Raw genomic sequence first — 27,084 nt, forward strand, 5'->3', positions numbered from 1 at the left:
TGGTTTTTCCCAACTTTATTTATACCATTTCATTACTTTCCATGAACAAGCACATTTCTCTAAAAGCTAATCTTTTATTTTTCCTCTGTTAATGTGCAAGAAATAGCTAGATTTATACCTCAACAAACAATATCTCCTAGAAAGTTATTGTTATATTGATTTGTTATACAAAAAAATCTGTTATATGATGCTTTCACATAAATTAATGTGTATTTGTATTTCTAGAAGTCATGATCCCTTTTTTTGTTCTAAACAATGTTGTCTTTCATATCTTTGTTTATTTATATCACTATATGTATATAGTGTAAATTTATTATTATTCAGAGCAGACATAATTGCAAATATAACATGTAATCATGCTATCATATGTATTTTTTTGCAATCAATTAATATTTGAAGAGCTGGGCCAGTTTTCTCTCTGTACCCGTGTAACCCCTCCTGATTGCAATATAGTTTTAAAAACCACCTCTTCACAGGTGTTATAAAATGGGCTGGCATATAAAATGACATTTCTTACTGAAAAAGAAATTCAAGAGAAGGAAGAAATACACTGAAAATAGAATGACAGTAAAGAGGTGATTTTAATTTCTGCTGTATCTGAATCATGACAGTTTAATGTTAGGTGGGCTATCCCTTTGAGCTATCAGCTTAAAGTGAAGGTAAACTTTGGTGAATGAAAGCCCGTTTTTTAAAAAATCCTATTAAAAACAGGGGCACTTTCATTCATCAAAGTTTATAAAGGAGCCGTTTTGATTAAAAACTTACCTTTTTTTCTTTTCAGAGCCAGAGTAGCTTCCCCCTCCTAGAAATCCTCTCTTCACACGTCAGCAATGACTAATCCGGCTTCCTCCAATCACGGCTTTCCCCCCCAGGGTAGTCATTGCCTGAGGCCATGCTATGATTGGAGGAAGCCGGATTAGTCATTGTTGACGTGTGAAGAGAGGATTTCCAGGAGGGGGAAGCTGCTCTGGCTGTGAAAGGAAAAAAGGTAAGTTTTATATCAAAATGGCTGCTTTGTAAACTTTGATGAATGAAAGTGCCCCTGTTTTTAATAGTATTTTTAAAAAACGGGCTTTCATTCATCAAAGTTTACCTTCACTTTAAGATTATATTGAATCAAACATCAATTTGAATTTTAAAATTCTTGTCTAAAATATTACACTGTGTGTCCTAATGTCAGCATCAATGTTTATCTTTAAAGGGCCAGTAAACCAAAAAATAATGTTATATAATTCTGCACATAGTGCAGAATTATATAACATAAAATTAGTGCTAGATTTATATAACCTAATATTCCCTGTGAATTTTTATAAAAAAAGACTGTTTTTCAGACCCGCTCTCTGTGCTCTTCTGAGTGGGTCTGTTTTTATCACAGAGCGCATCTGGCCAGCTGTCTAGTCACAGCTCGGCCCGACCGCGCCATTCCACTTAATGCAGCTCGCTCCTGCTGTCAGACAGAGCAGGAGCGAGCTGCACTGAGTGTAATGGCGCAGTTTGGCCGGGCTGTGACTAGACAGCTGGCCAGATGCGCTCTGTGATAAAAACAGACCCGCTCAGAAGAGAACAGAGAGCGGGTCTGAAAAACAGTCTTTTTTTATAAAAATTCACAGAGAATATTATGTTCTATAAAGCTAACGCTAATATAATGTTATATAATTCTGCACTATGTGCAGAATTATATAACATTTTTTAGGTTTACTGGCCCTTTAATTCTAAATTGACATATACATACTTTCAAAGTATAATACACAATGTAACAAAATGGCACTTACAAGTTCTGATGAGTTATCAATGACACAAGTATCAAGCAATATGATTCATTAGTGATAGTTTAAAATGTATATTTGAATCAGAATGGCTGATGTCATAAATCATGTGATTATGCATATTCCAATCAAAAGTGGTTGAAAGATTCACTAGTGTGAGGGTTGTTTAGAAGTTTGCGTCATAATTGGTGCGAAAAGTGAAGTGGAGAGTGTGACTTGTATTACATGGCTTAAACATGGTGCACATAGATTTGTCCCCAAAAATAAAAAGGAAGTTAGCTACATTATGTTGTGTATTTATTTCGTTTTTATCTCTATATCTATTAGTGCGACAAGTTTGGGGCAAAACTTTTCAACAAATGCGTTAATCTCAGTGCATTCGCCGGCGTCAATACTAGTGTAAATTTATTATTATTCAGAGCAGACATAATTGCAAATATAACATGTAATCAGGCTATCATATGTATTTATTTGCAATCAATTAATATTTGAAGAGCTGGGCCAGTTTTCTCTCTGTACCTGTGTAACCCCTCCTGATTGCAATATAGTTTTAAAAACCACCCCTTCACAGGTGTTATAAAATGGGCTGGCATATAAAATGACATTTCTTACTGAAAAAGAAATTCAAGAGAAGGAAGAAATACACTGAAAATAGAATGACAGTAAAGAGGTGATTTTAATTTCTGCTGTATCTGAATCATGACAGTTTAATGTTAGGTGGGCTATCCCTTTGAGCTATCAGCTTAAAGTGAAGGTAAACTTTGGTGAATGAAAGCCCGTTTTTTAAAAAATACTATTAAAAACAGGGGCACTTTCATTCATCAAAGTTTATAAAACAGAATTTATGTTTACCTGACAAATTTCTTTCTCCTACGGTGTGTCCGGTCCACGGCTTCATCCTTACTTGTGGGATATTCTCATTCCCTACAGGAAGTGGCAAAGAGAACACACAGCAGAGCTGTCCATATAGCTCCCCCTCTGGCTCCGCCCCCAGTCATTCGACCGACGGTTAGGAGAAAAAGGAGAACCATAGGGTGCAGTGGTGACTGTAGTGTACAAAAAAATAAAAATTTTAAACCTGACTAAATGCCAGGGCGGGCCGTGGACCGGACACACCGTAGGAGAAAGAAATTTATCAGGTAAACATAAATTCTGTGTTCTCCTACATTGGTGTGTCCGGTCCACGGCTTCATCCTTACTTGTGGGAACCAATACCAAAGCTTTAGGACACGGATGAAGGGAGGGAACAAGTCAGGTAACCTAAACGGAAGGCACCACTGCTTGGAAAACCTTTCTCCCAAAAATAGCCTCCGAAGAAGCAAAAGTATCGAATTTGTAAAATTTTGCAAATGTATGCAGTGAAGACCAAGTCGCTGCCATACAGATCTGTTCAACAGAAGCCTCGTTCTTGAAAGCCCATTCGTTCAGGAGGCTGCCGTCCAGCAGTCTCTCATCGCCAGGGAACTCTTTGTTCCTCCCTGATGATTGATGTACGCTACAGTCGTCATGATGTCCGACTGAAATCTTATGAATTTGGCCTCCGCTAGTTGAGGCCAAGCCAGGAGCGCATTGAATATCGCTCTCAGTTCCAAAATGTTTATCGGGAGAAGAGATTCTTCCCAAGACCATAGACCCTGAGCTTTCAGGGTGTCCCAGACCGCGCCCCATCCTAAGAGACTGGCGTCGCTAGTGACAATGATCCACTCTGGTCTGCGGAAACTCATTCCCTGAGACAGGTGATCCTGAGACAACCACCAGAGGAGCGAGTCTCTGGTTTTCTGGTCCATTTGTATCTGGGGAGACAAATCTGCATAATCCCCATTCCACTGCTTGAGCATGAACAGTTGCAATGGTCTTAGATGAATTCTGGCAAAAGCGACTATGTCCATTGCCGCAACCATTAGACCGATTACCTCCATGCACTGAGCCACAGAAGGCTGAGGAATGGCATGAAGAACTCGACAAGCATTTGAAAGTTTTGACTTCCTGACTTCCGTCAGAAAGATTTTAATTTCTACCCAGTCTATTATTGTTCCCAGGAAGGGAACCCTTGTGACCGGGGACAGAGAACTTTTTTCTACGTTCACCTTCCACCCGTTAGACTTTAGAAAGGCTAGAACAATATCCATATGAGCCTTCGCTTTGTGGAAGGACGACGCCTGAATTAAGATGTCGTCTAGGTAAGGTGCTACCGCAATGCTAGAAGGGATCCTAACACCTTTGTAAAAATTTGTAAAAATTTGTAAAAATTCTTGGTGAACTTTGTGGATCGGAATATGCAGGTATGCATCCTTTAGGTCCACGGTAGTCATGTATTGACCCTCCTGGATCATTGGTAAAATTGTTCGAATTGTTTCCATTTTGAATGATGGAACTCTGAGGAATTTGTTTAGGATCTTTAAGTCCAGAATTGGCCTGAACGTTCCCTCCTTTTTGGGAACTACAAACAGGTTTGAGTAAAAACCCAGTCCTTGTTCTGCTTTTGGAACTGGGTGTATCACTCCCATTTTTAAAAGGTCTTCTACGCAATGTAAGAATGCCTGTCTCTTTGTCTGGTCTAAAGACAAGCGAGACATGGGAAACCTTCCCTTTGGAGGAAGGTCCTTGAATTCTAGGAGATACCCCTGAGAGACAATCTCTAAAGCCCAGGGGTCTAGGACATCTCTTGCCCAAGCCTGAGCAAAGAGAGAGGGTCTGCCCCCTACCAGATCCAGTCCCGGATCGGGGGCTATCCTTTCATGCTGATTTGGTAGCAGCAGCAGGCTTCTTGGCCTGTTTCCCCTTGTTCCAGCCTTGCAATGGTTTCCATGCTGGTTTGGGCTGGGAAGTGTTACCCTCTTGTCTAGAGGCTGTAGAGCTAGGAGCCGGTCCGTTCCTGAAATTGTGAAAGGAACGAAAATTTGACTTATTTTTGGCTTTGAAAGGTCTTTCCTGTGGAAGGGCATGGCCCTTTCCCCCAGTGATGTCTGAAATAATCTCTTTCAATTCTGGCCCAAATAGGGTCTTACCCTTGAAAGGAATAGTAAGCAATTTTGTTTTGGACGACACATCCGCCGACCAAGATTTTAGCCAAAGTGCCCTGCGCGCCACTATTGCAAAACCTGAATTTTTCGCTGCTTTAGCCAATTGAAAAGCGGCATCTAAAATAAAGGAATTAGTCAACTTCAGTGCGTGAATTCTGTCCATGACTTCATCATATGGAGTCTCCTTCTGGAGCAAGTTTTCTAGTTCATCAAACCAAAAAGACGCCGCCGTGGTGACAGGAATAATGCACGAAATTGGTTGAAGAAGGAAACCTTGCTGAACAAAAATTTTATTAAGCAATACTTCTAATTTTTTATCCATAGTATCTTTGAAAGCGCAACTGTCCTCTATTGGAATAGTTGTGCGCTTAGCTAACGTTGAAACTGCCTCCTCTACCTTAGGGACCGTCTGCCATGCGTCCCTTCTGGGGTCAACAATGGGGAACATTTTCTTAAATATAGGAGGGGGAACAAAAGGAACACCTGGCTTCTCCTACTCCTTAGTCACTATATCCGCCATCTTAGGTATCGCAAACGCATCAGTGTGTACTGGAACCTCTAGGAAATTGTCCATTTTACACAATTTTTCTGGGATCACCAAAGGATCACAATCATCAAGTGGAGCTAGGACCTCCTTAAGTAGGGTGCGGAGGTGTTCTAGCTTAAATTTAAATGTTATGGTATCAGGCTCTGCCTGCTGAGAAACTTTTCCTGTCAGAAATTTCTCCCTCAGACAGGCCCTCCCTCACCGCCAAGTCAGCTTGATGTGAGGGCACTACAGATAAATTATCCTCTGCGTCTGCTTGCTCATTGTCTGTGTTTAAAACAGAGCAATCACGCTTCCTAGGAAAGGCTGGCAGTTTGGATAAAAAATGCTAATTGTTGCATAGTAATCGCAATTGGTGCGCTAGATGTACTGGGCATCGCCTGCGCAGGCATAGCTGGTGTTGACACAGAAGGAGAGGAAAGCAAGACTATCTTCACTACCTTCAGCTAAAGAATCATCTTGGGCTATATTTTTAAGTGTGATTGTACTGTCCTTAAGCTGGTTGGACGCTATGGCACACTGCACACATAAATTTAATGGGGGAACCACCTTGGCCTTTGGACATACAGAACATAGTCTATCTGAAGATTCAGACATGTTTGACAGGCTTAAACAGAACTACAATGCAATAAAAATTATTTTTGACAAAAACGTTACTGTCTCTTTAAATAATAAAAGAGCACACATTATTACTGAAACATCAAAAAAACATGAAATAAACATCCGATTTTAATGATATTTTAACCACAGAGCCTTAATGCTTTGACAAGATTGCACACAAAGTTTCAGACCAATTAACCCCTTAATGCCCAAACCGGAGCTAATAACAGTTATTAACCGGTTAACACACTACAGAACTAGCCTCCAGCTTCCCCTGTAGCCTTTACCTTTCTTAGGGATTATTTTAGTAGGAAATAAGCCTCTCTGGAGTCCTTTCTGATGCCCCACATGAAGCTGCATGGACTGCCTAGGCAAAATCAACTGCACAATTGAGGCCTGAAAATGAGGCCTCCTCCCTCTTCATTCCAGAGTGGAGGGGCCTTTCTGACTAGATTTAGGTGTCCAAATAAGTGCCAGGCCGAAATTAAACCCCAAAAGTGTTTTAAAGTCTGCAAAAACACCTTATTTATAGTGAAAAACATGCTAAAAAGCAATCGATTTTAAAGCCCACAATAGTGTCAACCAGCATAGAGCCCTAAATATAAGCCATCATTTTATACAGAGTCTAAGAAAAAATGGCTTACCTATCCCAGAGGGAATTTCTGACAGTCTTCTAGCATTACATGGTCTTGTTAGAAAAATGACTAATCATACCTGAAGCAGTTAAGCCTGCAAACTGTTCCCCCCAACTGATGTTCTCTGGTTTCAACAGTCCTGCATGGGAACAGCAATGGATTTTAGTTACTGGTGCTAAAATCATACTCCTCTCAACAGAAATCTTCATCACTTTCTGCTGTAGAGTAAATAGTACAAACCGGCACTATTTTAAAATAACAAACTCTTGATAGAAGAAATAAAAAACTACAACTAACACCACATACTCTTTACCACCCCCGGGGAGATGCTTCTTGTTCAGAGCGGAAAAGAGAATGAGTGGGGGGCGGAGCCAGAGGGGGAGCTATATGGACAGCTCTGCTGTGTGTTCTCTTTGCCACTTCCTGTAGGGAATGAGAATATCCCACAAGTAGGGATGAAGCCGTGGACCGGACACACCAATGTAGGAGAAAGGAGCCGTTTTGATTAAAAACTTACCTTTTTTCTTTTCAGAGCCAGAGCAGCTTCCCCCTCCTAGAAATCCTCTCTTCACACGTCAGCAATGACTAATCCGGCTTCCACCAATCACGGCTTTCCCCCCCAGGGTAGTCATTGCCCGAGGCCATGCTATGATTGGAGGAAGCCGGATTAGTCATTGTTGACGTGTGAAGAGAGGATTTCCAGGAGGGGGAAGCTGCTCTGGCTGTGAAAGGAAAAAAGGTAAGTTTTATATCAAAACGGCTGCTTTGTAAACTTTGATGAATGAAAGTGCCCCTGTTTTTAATAGTATTTTTAAAAAACGGGCTTTCATTCATCAAAGTTTACCTTCACTTTAAGATTATATTGAATCAAACATCAATTCGAATTTTAAAATTCTTGTCTAAAATATTACACTGTGTGTCCTAATGTCAGCATCAATGTTTATCTTTAAAGGGCCAGTAAACCTAAAAAATAATGTTATATAATTCTGCACATAGTGCAGAATTATATAACATAAAATTAGTGCTAGATTTATATAACCTAATATTCCCTGTGAATTTTTATAAAAAAAAGACTGTTTTTCAGACCCACTCTCTGTGCTCTTCTGAGTGGGTCTGTTTTTATCACAGAGCGCATCTGGCCAGCTGTCTAGTCACAGCTCGGCCCGACCGCGCCATTCCACTTAATGCAGCTCGCTCCTGCTGTCAGACAGAGCAGGAGCGAGCTGCACTGAGTGTAATGGCGCAGTCTGGCCGGGCTGTGACTAGACAGCTGGCCAGATGCGCTCTGTGATAAAAACAGACCCGCTCAGAAGAGCACAGAGAGCGGGTCTGAAAAACAGTCTTTTTTTATAAAAATTCACACAGAATATTATGTTCTATAAAGCTAACGCTAATATAATGTTATATAATTCTGCACTATGTGCAGAATTATATAACATTTTTTAGGTTTACTGGGCCTTTAATTCTAAATTGACATATACATACTTTCAAAGTATAATACACAATGTAACAAAATGGCACTTACAAGTTCTGATGAGTTATCAATGACACAAGTATCAAGCAATATGATTCATTAGTGATAGTTTAACCCCTTAAGGACAAGGCCATTTTTCAATTTCTTTCCCTTAAGGACCAGGGCTATTTTTACATTTCTGCGGTGTTTGTGTTTAGCTGTAATTTTCCTCTTACTCATTTACTGTACCCACACATATTATATACCGTTTTTCTCGCCACTAAATGGACTTTCTAAAGATACCATTATTTTCATCATATCTTATAATTTACTATTAAAAATATTATAAAATATGAGGAAAAAATGGAAAAAAACACACTTTTTCTAACTTTGACCCCCAAAATCTGTTACACATCTACAACCACCAAAAAACAACCATGCTAAATAGTTTCTAAAATTTGTCCTGAGTTTAGAAATACCCAATGTTAACATGTTCTTTGCTTTATTTTCAAGTTATAGGGCAATAAATACAAGTAGCACTTTGCTATTTCAAAACCACTTTTTTTTCAAAATGAGCGCTATTTACATTGGAACCCTGATATCTGTCAGGAATACCTAAATATCCCTTGACATGTATATATTTTTTTAGAAGACATCCTAAAGTATTGATCTAGGCCCATTTTGGTATATTTCATGCCACCATTTCACCGCCAAATGCGATCAAATAAAAAAAAATGTTCACTTTTTCACAAACTTTAGGTTTCTCACAGAAATTATTTACAAACAACTTGTGCAATTATGGCATAAATGGTTGTAAGTGCTTCTCTGGGATCCCCTTTGTTCAGAAATAGCAGACTTATATGGCTTTGGCGTTGCTTTTTGGTAATTAGAAGGCTGCTAAATGCCACTGCGCACCACACGTGTTTTATGCCCAGCAGTGAAGGGGTTAATTAGGGAGCATGTAGGGAGCTTGTAGAATTAATTTTAGCTTTAGTGTAGTGTAGTAGACAACCCAAAGTATTGATCTAGGCCCATTTTGGTATATTTAATGCCACCATTTCACCGTCAAATGCGATCAAATTTAAAAAAAACGTATTTTTTTTCTCGCAATTTTAGGTTTCTCACTGAAATTATTTACAAACAGCTTGTGCAATTATGGCACAAATGGTTGTAAATGCTTCTCTGGTATCCCCTTTGTTCAGAAATAGCAGACATAAATGGCTTTGGCAATGCTTTTTGGTAATTAGAAGGCTGCTAAATGCCGCTGCACATCACACGTGTATTATGGCTAGCAGTGAAGGGGTTAATTAGGGATCTTGTAGGGAGCTTGCAGGGTTAATTTTAGCTTTAGTGTAGAGATCAGCCTCCCACCTGACACATCAGACCCCCTGATCCCTCCCAAACAGCTCTCTTCCCTCCCCCACCCCACAATTGTTCCCGCCATCTTAAGTACTGGCAGAAAGTCTGCCAGTACTAAAATAAAAGGTATCTTTTTTTTTTTCTCTTTTTTTTGGGAGCATATTTACATATGCTGCTGTGTAGGATCCCTCTTAGCCCCAAACCTCCCTGATCCCCCCCCCCCCCCCCAACAGCTCTCTAACCCTCCCCCTCTACATTATTGGGAGCGATCTTGGGTACTGGCAGCTGTCTGCCAGTACCCAGTTTACAAAATTTTTTTATATTTTTTTATTTTTTTCCCACTTTTTCTGTAGTGTAGCTTCCCCCCCCAAGACTAAACCCCCACCCCCTCCCAGATCACTTTGATTAACATATTTATTCCCCCTCTCTCCCTCTAAATAGAAACCACACTGTTCCATAGTGTAACGGTTCCCACCCGCTCCCTCCCCGTGCACGCGCCCGCGCGCGTCCGTGCGCGCCCCCAGAAATCCCGCCCACCGGTAAGCCATCGATCGCCTCCCACGTCTGCTCCCACCCACCAACGATCACGGCATCGATGTCCGGTGCAGAGAGGGCCACAGAGTGGCTCTCTCTGCATCGGATGGGGAAAAATGTTATTGCAGTGATGCCTCGATATCAAGGCATCACTACAATAACCGGAAAGCGGCTGGAAGCGATCAGGATCGCTTCCAGCCGCTTTCAAACCCAACGTCGTACAGGGTACGTCGCTGGTCTTTAAAGACCAGATTGTGCAAGACGTACCCTGTACGACGCGTGTCGTTAAGGGGTTAAAATGTATATTTGAATCAGAATGGCTGATGTCATAAATCATGTGATTATGCATATTCCAATCAAAAGTGGTTGAAAGATTCACTAGTGTGAGGGTTGTTTAGAAGTTTGCGTCATAATTGGTGCGAAAAGTGAAGTGGAGAGTGTGACTTGTACTACATGGCTTAAACATGGTGCACATAGATTTGTCCCAAAAAATAAAAAGGAAGTTAGCTACATTATGTTGTGTATTTATTTCGTTTTTATCCCTATATCTATTAGTGCGGCAAGTTTGGGGCGAAACTTTTCAACAAATGTGTAGAAATAATATTGTCCCCTTGCTTTGTAATGAGAGACAAATTTGTAGCATAATCTATAAGTAGTAGTGTATTTTTCATTTTTATCCCTATATCTACTAGTGCACCAAATGTAGAGCAATAATATTTTTTTATTTAGAAAGGGTATACAATTTTAATAGAGTTTCTAATTTACTTTTATTATGTAAAATACTTCATTCTCTTGCAGCTTCGAACATAAGCTTTCTGTGTTTTCAGACTCCCATTTCTATGGCATCCGCGACCTGAAGGGTGGCGGATTGAAAACTAGGAATGCTGCGTTGGAATAGATGCGAGCGTACCTGTTAAATGTTTGATACATTTGGAAAAGGTTCAAATAGAGTTGAATCTAAATTCGAAAAATCTGTAATGACGTATATTATGTCACAAATTTCAACATTTGCCGATCTTGACACTTGAAAACTACGGCGGATCAAACTCTCGTTTGACACTTTGATAAATAGACCCCCTATTATCAATTTTCTTCGTTCTCTTGGTATCTCTTGCCGATCTTGACGCTTGAAAACTACGGCGGATCAATCTCGCGACAAATACGACGCGGAATACAAGCGTATTTTCGTTTGACGCTTTGATAAATAGACTCCCTATAATCAATTTTCTTCATTCTCTTTGTATCTTTAGTTGAAAAAGAAGGAATGAAAGCTTAGGAGCCGGACCATTTTAGGTTTAGCACCTGGGTAGCGCTTGCTGATTGGTGGCTAAATGTAGAAAAAAATTGGGTTTACTATCCCTTTAATTATTTTGCCCAATTAAAAGGGATAGGAGAAATAGAGCATGCAATTTTAAGAAACTTTTAAAATCATTTCTATTTTCAAATGTTTTTTGTTCTCTTGGTATCCATTGTTGAAAATGAATATGAATAATTTAATAACTCAATAAGCACTAATACTTACTGTGCAAATATAGGTTGGATCTTCAAATGATATGCTAAAGTTGATAAATTGGTCATTATACTAATATTGTAGTTGTAGCAATATCTATAGCAATACCATTAGAAATTCAGATATTAATAGTGTCCATTATTGGGAACCTATTAGCCAGACCACCAGCACCAACCCACAATAAACCAGTTATTTAACTGAAACAATTACCTGCTGACATTTTAATTTTAATTATACCCATTTTTTTAAAATACGTTCTAATAAAGATATATTTTTAACTTGTGTGATCTTCAGTTCTCTAGTATAAATTTATTGCAGAGCTCTTATGAATGCTTTATTAGTATCCTTTTTGTTCAATGTTCTTTATTGAATATAAGTTTAATGTAGCTTATGATACTTAGCACCACACCACAATTATATGTTGTACCTTAAGGCCAACTTGACCTAGTTTTGGATGGTTAAGAGACTCATTATTTGTTTGTAGTGGTGCCATTAAACCTTTTTTGTTTTAAGAGTTTTTTTAAAATGAATATGCACATACAGTATCCCACAAAAGTACACCCCTCACATTTTTGTAAATATTTTATTATATGTTTTCATGTGACAACACTGAAGAAATGACACTTTGCTACAATGTAAAGTAGTGAGTGTACAGCCTGTATAACAGTGTAAATTTGCTGTCCCCTCAAAATAACTCAACACACAGCCATTAATGTCTAAACTGTAGGCAACAAAAGTGAGTACCCCCATAAGTGGAAATGTCCAAATTGGGCCCAATTAGCCATTTTCCCTCCCCGGTGTCATGTGACTCGTTAGTGTTACAAGGTCTCAGGTGTGAATGGGGAGCAGGTGTGTTAAATTTGGTGTTATCGCTCTCACACTCTCTCATACTGGTCACTGGAAGTTCAACATGAAAAAAAGAATTGTTGCTCTACATAAAGATGGCCTAGGCTATAAGAAGATTGCCAAGACCCTGAAACTGAGATGCAGCACGGTGGGCAAGACCAAACAGCGGTTTCACAGGACAGGTTCCACTCAGAACAGGTCAGCGTCATATCCAGAGGTTGTCGTCCCAGAAGGATAAGATAAACTTATTTGGTTCAGATGGTGTCAAGCGTGTGTGGCAGCAACCAGGTGAGGAGTACAAAGACAAGTGTGTCTTCCCTACAGTTAAGCATGGTGGTGGGAGTGTCATGGTCTGGGCCTGCATACGTGCTGCCGGCACTGGGGAGCTACAGTTCATTGAGGGAACCATGAATGCCAACATGTACTGTGACATACTGAAGCAGAGCATGATCCCCTCCCTTCGGAGACTGGGCCGCAGGTCAGTATTCCAACATAACGACCCCAAAATGCACCTCCAAGACGACCACTGCCTTGCTAAAGAAGCTGAGGGTAAAGGTGATGGACTGGCCAATCATGTCTCCAGACCTAAACCCTATTGAGCATCTGTGGGGCATCCTCAAATGGAAGGTGGGGGAGCGCAAGGTCTCTAACACCCACAAGCTCTGTGATGTCGTCATGGAAGAGGACTCCAGTGGCAACCTGTGAAGCTCTGGTGAACTCCATGCCCAAGAGGGTTAAGGCAGTGCTGGAACATTATGGTGGCCACACAAAATATTGACACTTTTGGCCCAATTTGGACATTTCCACTTATGGGTGTACTCCCTTTTGTTGCCAACGGTTTAGACATTAATGGCTGTGTGTTGAGTTATTTGGAGGTGAAAGCAAATTTTCACTGTTATACAGGCTGTACACTCACTACTTTACATTGTAGCAAATAAGTTCCTCAGTGTTGTCACATGAAAATATATAATAAAATATTTTCAAAAATGTGAGGGGTGTACTCACTTTTGTGGGATACTGTATCCTACACTAGTTTGAGCTGCTGCTAATTGGTGCCTGCACACATTTGCCTCTTGTGATTGGCTAAATAGATGTATTCAACTAGCTTCCAGTAGTGCAATGCTGTTCCTTCAGCAAATGATAACAAGAGAATGAAGCATATTTATAATAAAATTAAATTTGAAAGTGGTTTAAAATAAAATTGTATGTTCTATCAGAATCATGAATTAAATTTTTGGGGTTTCCTGTCCCTTTGAGAAATACATAGGAATGTCTTCTATGTACACGTGGAAGTATTATATGGCAGATACTATGTATATCTTTGGTACCGAGCCCATGGGGCCGATTTTTTTAAAGTGCGAGTAGCGGATCATGTCCACCGAACATTGATAAATACCGACAGCATACATTGACGGCATTTATCATTGCACAAGCATTTCACTAGAAATGCTTGTGCAATGCCACCCTGCACATTCGCGGCCAATCGGCCGCTAGCAGGGGGTGTCAATCAACCTGATCGTTTGCGATCGGGCGGATTGCTGTCCGCCGCCTCAGAGGTAGCAAACAAGTTAAGGAGCAGCAGTCTTCAGACCGCTGCTTCTTAACTCCTGAGGCATTGGGGCCCATACGGGGATTGTTAAATTGGCCCCCATGTGTGTTCTCCAGAAAGAGGCAGAACACTTCTAAAGCTTTGTTTGGTATTTCAAATCGCTTTGCACATGAGCTCATAGAAGTTCTCTACTTTATAGAAAGGTATACTTCACTAGAACTACAGTTTGATCACAAGCTATGCATAATTAAGTTTCACTGTTTGCATACATGTTAACATGTACCCACAAGAAGTGTACAAAAAATAAATCCACTTATCTGCAGATAGTTCATTCAGTCCCCTAGCTACTCTTTGAATATAAGCACAGTTCCACCACATGTAATCCACACAAAGCACCACAACAGTAGTTACCAACAATTCTACAATTTGTTTCTGAGTTTCAAAATACATCTCCAAATATATTTATGCCAAACCAATAATATATACTGTAATACTATACATGCTTTTAACTCAAAGAAAATGCATATTGATTTAAAGGGACAGTTCATTCAGTTCCCTAGCTACTCTTTGAATATAAGCACAGTTCCACCACATGTAATCCACACAAAGCACCACAACAGTAGTTACCAACAATTCTACAATTTGTTTCTGAGTTTCAAAATACATCTCCAATTATATTTATGCCAAACCAATAATATATACTGTAATACTATACATGCTTTTAACTCAAACAAAATGCATATTGATTTAAAGGGACAGTTCACCCAAAAAAAAAATCCCCTTTAAATTGTTCCCAATGATTAATTTTACCTGCTGGAGTGTTTTTAATTGTTTACAAGTAGCTCTTTTACCCCTATTTTGGCATTTGAAATAGCTGAACGTTTCTATACTGGAGTATATTCTATTGAATAGCCTAAGTCAGTGTTTTTCAACCAGTGTGCCGTGGCACACTAGTGTGCCGTGAGAGATCCTCAGGTGTGCCACGGCAGACTGACAACAGTGTGACATATTTTTTAAACTTTGCTTGTTTTTTACTCTCAGTGCAGTGGTAGTTTGTAGGAGGCATGGCATAACAGCACAATACATACAGTATGTGTGTGTTTGTGTGTATGTGTATATATATATATGCTGTATTAGGCTACAATGTGTGATTTTTTTTTAAATTTTGGGATGGTGGTGTGCCACAGGATTTTTTAATGTAAAAAAGTGTGTCACGGCAAAAAAAAGGTTAAAAATCACTGGCCTAAGTAAACACAGCTAGCAGAAGAGATTACACTCTCAGTGGGGGGCATGGTAGTTAAGTAATAAAATTATATTTTTCTCTAAGTATTGAGCTTTGGTTTTCTAGACAAATATAAGATAAGGAAGCAAGTGTGTGTAAACAAAGTGATAAGATAATGAGATCTGATATTACCTGAAGCTCCACCCATTGTAATAGGCTGTGGTTTAAAAGCACAAAACTACCTACTTCATATACACAAATAAACCTGAAAATGCAATTCCTCATACATTTTATACTCTGCAGCTGGTATAACAAGTCATTGAAAATACATTAATATAAAAACAATTTTACAGTGTACTGTCCCTTTAAGGCTTACTTTTTACTTGTGTTTGGGTGTACATTATAGAATGGTGAATGTATAAATATGTGTCATGTTTAATAAAAAACATTTTTAAGAAGCATTTTTAGGGAGATTATTATTTTGCATTCTTAATTGTCAGCATAGCAGTGGTCTGGCCAAAAGTAACTCACACAGGGTTGTCTCTCGCTCCTCGCAGTAGATCTGCCAGCTCTGTCCGTACTATATTTCCAGGCTCCAGATCCTTGGTGTGTTTCTCAAATGTGTTTTCAACAGTCCCTCCTTTTGAAAGATCCCTATAACAGGTACATTATGTTATAAAAAAATAACTTATTGTGATTGTAACATGTAAACTGTGAACACAGTGCCTCAGTCTGCATGTGATAGTTTTTTTGTGAAGTGCAAGGCCCTAAATATAACCGCTAGCTTCAGAGGAAAATACACCAGTCCTACATGGGACTACTGCCTCTTGGAATGAGAAATCCCTCTTGTGGGCAGTATTTCATATATATACCTGCTGTGGGAGATGTATATTGTGACCTATCTTACTCTACAAATCCTACCATGTGAAAAATATATGAATAATCAGTGGTTAACGTGCATAATAAGACTATTATCATGTTTATGAAAACAAGAGAAATCTCAAGTGTATCCTTCCTGGTAAAATATTTTATAAATAAACTCTTTATTCATATATAAATATATTTATATTTTGAAGGGATATTAAAGTCAAGTTTTAATTGCACACTAGTGCATTTCAAATTCAAACTTTTATGTTCCTTTAAATGTCATTTCAATGCCTTACTGAGCACCATAACTTTTGTTCCTATATATACTTTTGGGTTTTTCAAGATCACTCAGTCTCCATATAAGAGTGTGGTAAATTAGAGTGCCCTTTATATTGGTTTCATGCTCTTATTATATAAAATAAATTACATTAAAAAAAGTGGGGTAAAGTTGTTTTTTTCCCTTTAAACAACCACCTTGCTTTTTTACCTCTGGAAATTCCAAGTAAAACGCAATGTGATATCGGAGGATCCATTCTGAAGTTCCTTCCTCATCTGGTCACGGCTCGGTGGGCTGATACTCCACACAGATCCTGAACTGCCCTCGATTCGTGCTGTCACAATGTCCTCATAACTGTACAGGGTAATGAACTGCATGGCAGTCTGTGAGGGTGATATATTGTATACTGTAACTACTGCTTGGGCATGAATACACAAGATACTATATTATATTGCCACATAAAGGGCCAGATTACCAGTGGAGCGCTATTTAACACTCCCGCTTGAGTGTTAACTGTACTAGAAGTAAGCTTTTTACATGCTTCGAGTTTTGCTCATAATATGTGTTGAAAGTAAATTTGTTTTTGCTTGCGGCTAACCCCGATGCGCATAAAAAGCTGAATTTACAATATCGCAATCATGATAACCTATTAACCAATAGAAGTCTTAGAAGCAGAGGTTGCACAATCATAAAACAAAATCATATGACACAACCAGTTGTTAGAGTCTTATCAAACACATGGATTTTACTGCGATATGTTTGTTTGTTAATAACTGTAGTCACCAGTTAGTTATATCCCATGCATCAGGATTTGCTGCTCAATGGGTGCAATGAATACTCACCGGCTGACTTTCAAAATTATAGGTAAGGGCCTCATATTCATGTGGAGTGAAGGGCTGGATGGATTGCTGCTGTGCGCTCATTGTGAAGAGGGGCTGTTTGAAATGGAATGCAAGAGATAAACAAAGAAAAGACCGATAATTAAAGTGACATAAGAGTCAAAATGAAACTTTCATGATTCAAACAAAGCATGACATTTTAAAAGACTTTTCAATTTACTTTGTTCTCTAGGTATCCTTTGTTGAGAAGCACCAAGCTAAGCTTAGGAGCAGAAATACACTACTGGGGGGTACATGGTGACTGGTGGTTAAACACATGTTTCTTGTCATTGGCTCATAATATTTTCAGCTAGGTTATAGTAGTGCATTACTGCTCTGCAACAGAGTTTAATTTTAAAGACATCAAATGATAATAAGCGTAGCTGTTACCATTTCTGCAAGTGGAATTGCTGATGAATGGTTGAACTAATGTCCTTACAGTACTTGTAGATGTCTTCCGTCATCTGACTTGCAACATTTATATAGTATGTCTAAATATAATTTTACTCTTGAAAAGCAAGTAAATGATTAATGAATGAAAGGTCTAAAAACATTTTTCTTTACAGAAAGTTCATAAGGTGTTTGGTAAAAAAAAAAACACAACAAAATACTATACATAGACTATGTTATATATTGTTGATTACTTAAAGGGACATTAAACCCAATTTGTTTCTTTCATGATTCAGATGGAGAATACCATTTTAAGCATTTTTCTAATTTACTTCTATTATCTAATTTGCTTCATTCTCTTGATATTCTTTCCTGAAAAGCATATCTAGATAGGCTCAGTAGCTTCTGATTGGTGGCTGCACATAGATGACTCATGTGATTGGCTCACCCATGTGTATTGCTATTTCTTTAACAAAAGATATCTAAAGAATGAAGCAAATCAGATAATAGAAGTAAATTGGAATGTTGTTTAAAATTGTATTTTCTATCTGAATCAGGAAATATTTTTTGGGGGTTTAATGTCCCTTTAAGAGTTCTAAATGTTTGAAAATATAGCTGCTAAAATGATTGTTTTCTAGTTTAGTATCTTGAAGTCTACAGAATATATTATCTGAGAGTTTCTGTAAGCAAAAAAATAATTTGATGGCCAGTTTGTAAAAGTCTGTAGTTTTAAATCCTGGTGGAAAATTGACCCCCAGGAAAGGAGATTTTGACATTGTTGACGATTTCATTGTTTACATATAGAGATGTTCATCACTGGAGTAAGAAGGCTGGTGGGATCATAATTACACAAATACAAGAAGGCGTCTCCCTGAGTGTAGCAATATGATTCAACTTGTGCCGCACAAAATCCCTGTTCTAGGTTGGTACGCACAAGTGCGGAAGCACGAACAAGTAAGAGAGAGCAGGTCCGTGAGAACAGCTGGAAGCATTAGTCTGACATATATTACTGCTATTGTGCTCTCTGTAAAAGTTTATCTATCGTCAGTTTTTATTTAAACTGGGGACGCGATTTTATTGTTTGAGAGGGTGCAGAGTGTAGCAACAACATTTTTGATAAATTTGATATTTTGATTTAATAAAATGTTATCATTTAATACATTTTATGCATTGTAGAGAGAGCGGGGACTATATATATATTTTTACATAAATGTAATGTCATAATTTTTTTAGTACCACAGTATCTGCAGTATCTGTCTACTCTACATGCATACTTATACGGTCAAAGTGTATAGATGGCCATAATCATTATCCAGTGCAACAGGTCCTTATTTTGTTTTTTAAATACTTGATGATGCTCATGACTTTATATTTGCAAACAAGCTAGACAAGATGTTTGCTAGTCAATTTAAGGAAATCACAAGGCAATCCCCTGTCCCCCAGATACAGAACCCAAATAGCCAAATATCTAATCACCAACCAAGAGATAGCTAACTCTTTTGCTCATTTTTATAAACAATTATTTCATCTGCCACAGAATATGGGAATTTTGACATTTCAATCTGAATTAAACTAATTTTTGAAAGATTGTAACCCACCCACTCTTAATGAATAATAACTAGACAAACAAAATACCCTAATTACCACTCAAGAAATATTATTTACCATTAAAAAACATAATTTCTCTTGTGGTGTATCCAGTCCACGGATCATCCATTACTTTTGGGATATTCTCCTTCCCAACAGGAAGTTGCAAGAGGATCACCCACAGCAGAGCTGCTATATAGCTCCTCCCCTAACTGCCATATCCAGTCATTCGACCGAAACTAGCCGAGAAAGGAGAAACCATAGGGTGCAGTGGTGACTGTAGTTTAAAATTTAGACCTGCCTTAAAAGGACAGGACGGGTCGTGGACTGGATACACCACAAGAGAAATAAATTTATCAGGTAAGCATAAATTATGTTTTCTCTTGTTAGGTGTATCCAGTCCACGGATCATCCATTACTTGTGGGATACCAATACCAAAGCTAAAGTACACGGATGAAGGGAGGGACAAGGCAGGTACTTAAACGGAAGGGACCACTGCCTGTAGAACCTTTCTCCCAAAAATAGCCTCCGAAGAAGCAAAAGTATCAAATTTGTAAAATTTTGAAAAGGTATGAAGCGAAGACCAAGTCGCCGCTTTGCAAATCTGTTCAACAGAAGCCTCATTTTTAAAGGCCCAGGTGGAAGCCACAGCTCTAGTAGAATGAGCTGTAATCCTTTCAGGGGGCTGCTGTCCAGCAGTCTCATAGGCTAAGCGTATTACGCTCCAAAGCCAAAAAGAAAGAGAGGTTGCCGAAGCCTTTTGACCTCTCCTCTGTCCAGAGTAAACAACAAACAGGGAAGATGTTTGACGAAAATCTTTAGTCGCTTGTAAGTAAAACTTTAAAGCACGGACTACGTCCAAATTATGTAAAAGACGTTCCTTCTTTGAAGAAGGATTAGGACACAATGATGGAACAAGAATCTCTTGATTGATATTCTTGTTGGAAACTACTTTAGGTAAAAACCCAGGTTTTGTACGCAGAACTACTTTATCTGAATGGAAAATCAGATAAGGAGAATCACATTGTAAAGCTGATAACTCAGAGACTCTACGAGCCGAGGAAATAGCCATCAAAAACAGAACTTTCCAAGATAAAAGTTTGATATCAATGGAATGAAGGGGTTCAAACTGAACTCCTTGAAGAACCTTAAGAACCAAGTTTAAGCTCCATGGAGGAGCAACAGGTTTAAACACAGGCTTAATTCTAACCAAAGCTTGACTAAATGCCTGGACGTCTGGAACCTCTGCCAGACGCTTGTTCAAAAGGATAGACAGAGCAGAAATCTGTCCCTTTAAAGAACTAGCTGATAATCCTTTATCCAAACCCTCTTGGAGAAAGGACAATATCCTAGGAATCCTAACCTTACTCCATGAGTAATTCTTGGATTCACACTAATGAAGATATTTGCGCCATATCTTATGGTAGATTTTCCTGGTTACAGGCTTTCGTGCCTGTATTAAGGTATCAATGACTGACTCTGAGAAGCCACGCCTTGATAAAATCAAGCGTTCAATCTCCAGGCAGTCAGTCTCAGAGAAATTAGATTTGGATGATTGAAAGGACCTTGTAGTAGAAGGTCTTGTCTCAGAGGCAGAGGCCAAGGTGGAAAGGATGACATGTCCACCAGGTCTGCATACCAGGTCCTGCGTGGCCACGCAGGCGCGATCAAGATCACCGATGCTCTCTCCTGTTTGATTTTGGCAATCAGTCGAGGGAGCAGAGGAAACGGTGGAAACGCATAAGCCAGGTTGAAGAACCACGGTGCTGCTAGAGCATCTATCAGCGTCGCTTCTGGGTCCCTGGACCTGGATCCGTAACAAGGAAGCTTGGCGTTCTGGCGAGATGCCATGAGATCCAGATCTGGTTTGCCCCAACGAAGAATCAGTTGAGCAAAGACCTCCGGATGAAGTTCCCACTCCCCCGGATGAAAAGTCTGGCGACTTAGAAAATCCGCCTCCCAGTTCTCCACGCCTGGGATGTAAATCGCTGACAGGTGGCAAGAGTGAGACTCTGCCCAGCGAATTATCTTTGAGACTTCCAACATCGCTAGGGAACTTCTGGTTCCCCCTTGATGGTTGATGTAAGCCACAGTCGTGATGTTGTCCGACTGAAATCTGATGAACCTCAGAGTTGCTAACTGAGGCCAAGCTAGGAGAGCATTGAATATTGCTCTTAATTCCAGAATATTTATTGGGAGGAGTTTCTCCTCCTGAGTCCATAATCCCTGAGCTTTCAGGGAGTTCCAGACTGCGCCCCAGCCTAGAAGGCTGGCATCTGTTGTTACAATCGTCCAATCTGGCCTGCGAAAGGTCATCCCCTTGGACAGATGTGGCCGAGAAAGCCACCATAGAAGAGAATCTCTGGTCTCTTGATCCAGATTTAGTAGGGGGGACAAATCTGAGTAATCCCTGTTCCACTGAATTAGCATGCACAATTGCAGCGGTCTGAGATGCAGGCGCGCAAATGGTACTATGTCCATTGCCGCTACCATTAAGCCGATTACTTCCATGCACTGAGCTACTGACGGGTGTGGAATGGAATGAAGGACACGGCAAGCATTTAGAAGTTTTGATAACCTGGCCTCTGTCAGGTAAATTTTCATCTCTACAGAATCTATAAGAGTCCCTAGAAATGGAACTCTTGTAAGTGGTAATAGAGAACTCTTTTCCACGTTCACCTTCCACCCATGCGACCTCAGAAATGCCAGAACTATCTCTGTATGAGACTTGGCAGTTTGAAAACTTGACGCGTGTATCAGAATGTCGTCTAGGTACGGAGTCACCGCTATGCCTCGCGGTCTTAGTACTGCCAGAAGTGAGCCCAGAACTTTTGTAAAGATTCTTGGAGCCGTAGCTAATCCGAAGGGAAGAGCTACAAACTGGTAATGCCTGTCTAGGAAAGCAAATCTTAGGTACCGATAATGATCCTTGTGAATTGGTATGTGAAGGTAGGCATCCTTTAAGTCCACTGTGGTCATGTACTGACCCTCTTGGATCATGGGAAGGATGGTTCGAATAGTTTCCATTTTGAATGATGGAACTCTTAGAAATTTGTTTAGGATTTTTAAGTCCAAGATTGGTCTGAAGGTTCCCTCCTTCTTGGGAACCACAAATAGATTTGAATAGAATCCCTGCCCGTGTTCCGTCCGTGGAACTGGGTGGATCACCCCCATTAGTAAGAGGTCTTGTACACAGCGTAGAAACGCCTCTTTCTTTATTTGGTTTGCTGATAACCTTGAAAGATGAAATCTCCCTCGTGGAGGAGAAGTTTTGAAGTCCAGGAGATATCCCTGAGATATGATCTCCAACGCCCAGGGATCCTGGACATCTCTTGCACAAGCCTGGGCGAAGAGAGAAAGTCTGCCCCCCACTAGATCCGTTTCCGGATAGGGGGCCCTCTCTTCATGCTGTCTTGGGGGCAGCAGCAGGTTTCTTGGCCTGCTTGCCTTTGTTCCAGGACTGGTTAACTTTCCAGCCCTGCTTGTAACGAGCAACAGCTCCTTCCTGTTTTGGAGCGGAGGAAGTTGATGCTGCTCCTGCCTTGAAGTTACGAAAGGCACGAAAATTAGACTGTTTGGCCTTTGATTTGGCCCTGTCCTGAGGTAGAGCATGGCCCTTACCTCCCGTAATGTCAGCTATAATTTCTTTCAAGCCGGGCCCGAATAAGGTCTGCCCTTTGAAAGGAATATTAAGCAATTTAGATTTAGAAGTCACGTCAGCTGACCAGGATTTAAGCCATAACGCTCTGCGCGCTTGGATGGCGAATCCGGAGTTCTTAGCCGTAAGTTTGGTTAAATGTACGACGGCATCAGAAACAAATGCGTTAGCTAGCTTAAGTGCTTTAAGCTTGTTCATAATTTCATCCAATGGAGCTGTGCGAATGGCCTCTTCCAGAGACTCAAACCAGAATGCCGCCGCAGCAGTGACAGGCGCAATGCATGCAAGGGGCTGTAAGATAAAACCTTGTTGAACAAACATTTTCTTAAGGTAACCCTCTAATTTCTTATCCATTGGATCTGAAAAGGCACAACTATCCTCCACCTGGATAGTGGTACGCTTAGCTAAAGTAGAAACTGCTCCCTCCACCTTAGGGACCGTCTGCCATAAGTCTCGTGTGGTGGCGTCTATAGGAAACATTTTCCTAAATATGGGAGGAGGGGAAAAAGGCACACCAGGTCTATCCCACTCCTTGCTAATAATCTCTGTAAGCCTTTTAGGTATAGGAAACACGTCAGTACACACCGGTACCGCATAGTATCTATCCAACCTACATAATTTTTCTAGAATTGCAACCGTGTTACAATCATTCAGAGCCGCTAATACCTCCCCTAGCAATATGCAGAGGTTCTCAAGCTTAAATTTAAAATTAGAAATCTCTGAATCCAGTCTCCCTGGATCAGATCCGTCACCCACAGAATGAAGCTCTCCGTCTTCACGTTCTGCAAACTGTGACGCAGTATCTGACATGGCTCTCACCTCATCCGCGCGCTCTGTCCTTAACCCAGAGCTATCGCGCTTGCCTCTTAATTCTGGCAATTTAGATAATACTTCTGTCATAACAGTAGCCATGTCTTGCAAAGTGATTTGTAAGGGCCTCCCTGATGTACTTGGCGCCACAAAATCACGCACCTCCTGAGCGGGAGGCGAAGGTACTGACACGTGAGGAGAGTTAGTCGGCATAACTTTCCCCTCGTTGTCTGGTGATAATTTCTTTACATGTAAAGATTGACTTTTATTTAAAGTAGCATCAATGCAATTAGTACATAAATTTCTATTGGGCTCCACATTGGCCTTTAAACATAGTGAACAAAGAGATTCATCTGTGTCAGACATGTTTAAACAGACTAGCAATGAGACTAGCAAGCTTGGAAATACTTTTCTAAATAAATTTACAAGCAATATAAAAAACGCTACTGTGCCTTTAAGAAGCACAAAAAGCTGTCACAGTTGAAATAACAATGAACCAAAATAGTTATAGCAACCAAATTTTTCACAGTAAATGTATTAAGTTAGCAAACGATTGCACCCACCAGCAAATGGATGATTAACCCCGTAATACCCAAAAACGGATAACAATTTAATAATTAACGTTTTTCTCACAGTCAAAACACACCGTCACAGGTCTGCTGTGACCGATTACCTCCCTCAAAATGAATTTTGAAGACCCCTGAGCTCTCTAGAGACGATCTGGATCATGGAGGATGAAGTAGACAGATTGTGACTGAATTTTTACTGCGCAAAAAAAGCGCTAAAATAGGCCCCTCCCACTCATATTACAACAGTGGGGAAGCTCAGAAAACTGTTTCTATGCAGAAAACAAAGATGGCCATGTGGTAAAAATCATGCCCCAATAAGTTTTATCACCAAGTACCTCACAAAAAACGATTAACATGCCAGTAAACGTTTTAAACATACATTTGAAAAGTTATGAATTGTTATTAATAAGCCTGCTACCAGTCGCTTTTACTGCAGTTAAGGCTCATACATTATTTCAGTATTAACAGTATTTTCAGAGTCAATTCCATTCCTTAGAAAAATACATTCAGTGTACACACACTCATCAGCCTAATACCAGTCGCTATCACTGCATTTAAGGCTGAACTTACTTTACATTGGTATCAGCAGTATTTTCTCAGTCAATTCCATTCCTCAGAAAAAATAATTTACTGCACATACCTCATTTGCAGGGGGGCCCTGCATGCTATTCCCCTTCTCTGAAGTTACCTCACTCCTCAGATGAGAACAGCCAGTGGATCTTAGTTACGTCTGCTAAGATCATAGAAAACGCAGGCAGATTCTTCTTCTAATGCTGCCTGAGAATAAACAGCACACTCCGGTGCCATTTAAAATAACAAACTTTTGATTGTAGAAATAAACTAAGTTAAAAAACACCACAGACCTCTCACAGCGACCTATCTTTAGTTAGGCTGCAAGAGAATGACTGAATATGACATGTGAGGGGAGGAGCTATATAGCAGCTCTGCTTGGGTGATCCTCTTGCAGCTTCCTGTTAGGAAGAGATATATTCCATAAGTAATGGATGACCCGTGGACTGACTACACTTAACAAGAGAAAGGAGGAGCTTGAAGAGCCCCCAGAACCAAATTCAAACTCCAAGGAGGAGAAATTGACTTAATGACAGGTTTTATAAGAACCAAAGCTTGTACAAAACAATGAATATCAGGAAGATTAGCAATCTTTCTGTGAAAAAGAACAGAAAGAGCAGAGATTTGTCCTTTCAAAGAACTTGCGGACAAACCTTTATCTAAACCATCCTGAAGAAACTGTAAAATTCTCGGAATTCTAAAAGAATGCCAAGAAAAATGATGAGAAAGACACCAAGAAATTTAAGTCTTCCAGACTCTATAATATATCTCTCTAGATACAGATTTACGAGCCTGTAACATAGTATTAATCACAGAGTCAGAGAAACCTCTTTGACCAAGAATCAAGCGTTCAATCTCCATACCTTTAAATTTAAGGATTTGAGATCCTGATGGAAAAAAGGACCTTGCGACAGAAGGTCTGGTCTTAACGGAAGAGTCCACGGATGGCAAGAGGCCATCCGGACAAGATCCGCATACCAAAACCTGTGAGGCCATGCCGGAGCTACCAGCAGAACAAACGAGCATTCCTTCAGAATCTTGGAGATTACTCTTGGAAGAAGAACTAGAGGCGGAAAGATATAGGCAGGATGATACTTCCAAGGAAGTGATAATGCATCCACTGCCTCCGCCTGAGGATCCCGGGATCTGGACAGATACCTGGGAAGTTTCTTGTTTAGATGAGACGCCATCAGATCTATTTCTGGAAGTTCCCACATTTGAACAATCTGAAGAAATACCTCTGGGTGAAGAGACCATTCGCCCGGATGCAACGTTTGGCGACTGAGATAATCCGCTTCCCAATTGTCTATACCTGGGATATGAACCGCAGAGATTAGACAGGAGCTGGATTCCGCCCAAACCAGAATTCGAGATACTTCTTTCATAGCCAGAGGACTGTGAGTCCCTCCTTGATGATTGATGTATGCCACAGTTGTGACATTGTCTGTATGAAAACAAATGAACGATTCTCTCTTCAGAAGAGGCCAAGACTAAAGAGCTCTGAAAATTGCACGGAGTTCCAAAATATTGATCGGTAATCTCACCTCCTGAGATTCCCAAACTCCTTGTGCCGTCAGAGATCCCCACACAGCTCCCCAACCTGTAAGACTTGCATCTGTTGAAATTACAGTCCAGGTCGGAAGAACAAAAGAAGCCCCCTGAATTAAGCGATGGTGATCTGTCCACCACGTTAGAGAGTGTCGTACAATCGGTTTTAAAGATATTAATTGAGATATCTTTGTGTAATCCCTGCACCATTGATTCAGCATACAGAGCTGAAGAGGTCGCATGTGAAAACGAGCAAAGGGGATCGCGTCCGATGCAGCAGTCATAAGACCTAGAATTTCCATGCATAAGGCTACCGAAGGGAATGATTGTGACTGAAGGTTTCGACAAGCTGAAATCAATTTTAGACGTCTCCTGTCTGTCAAAGACAGAGTCATGCACACTGAATCTATCTGGAAACCCAGAAAGGTTACCCTTGTCTGAGGAATCAATGAACTTTTTAGTGAATTGATCCTCCAACCATGATCTTGAAGAAACAACACAAGTTGACTCGTATGAGATTCTGCTAAATGTGAAGACTGAGCAAGTACCAAGATATCGTCCAAATAAGGAAATACCACAATACCCTGTTCTCTGATTACAGACAGAAGGGCACCGAGAACCTTTGTAAAAATTCTTGGAGCTGTAGCTAGGCCAAACGGCAGAGCCACAAACTGGTAATGCTTGTCCAGGAAAGAGAATCTCAGGAACTGATAATGATCTGGATGAATCGGAATATGCAGATATGCATCCTGTAAATCTATTGTGGACATATAATGCCCTTGCTGAACAAAAGGCAAGATAGTCCTTACAGTTACCATTTTGAACGTTTGTATTCTTACATAACGATTCAATATTTTTAGATCCAGAACTGGTCTGAAGGAATTC

At 40.1% G+C, this 27,084-nt stretch overlaps 1 protein-coding gene across 3 annotated transcripts in view; it reads right to left on the bottom strand.

The window, feature by feature from the left end:
- The window catches only part of PIEZO1 (piezo type mechanosensitive ion channel component 1), a 627,492-nt gene that overhangs the window by 24,478 nt on the left and 575,930 nt on the right, over positions 1–27,084 (bottom strand). For all 3 annotated transcript variants that reach the window (XM_053706596.1, XM_053705806.1, XM_053707404.1), the window contains 3 exons: positions 17,031–17,123; positions 16,399–16,571; positions 15,576–15,698 (listed from right to left, as the gene is read on the bottom strand). In XM_053706596.1, coding sequence (XP_053562571.1) covers positions 15,576–15,698; positions 16,399–16,571; positions 17,031–17,123 — 389 coding nt within the window. The remainder of the gene's footprint in view (positions 1–15,575; positions 15,699–16,398; positions 16,572–17,030; positions 17,124–27,084) is intronic.

The sequence above is a fragment of the Bombina bombina genome, chromosome 1 (genome assembly GCF_027579735.1).
Source record: "Bombina bombina isolate aBomBom1 chromosome 1, aBomBom1.pri, whole genome shotgun sequence".
Lineage (NCBI taxonomy): Eukaryota > Metazoa > Chordata > Amphibia > Anura > Bombinatoridae > Bombina > Bombina bombina.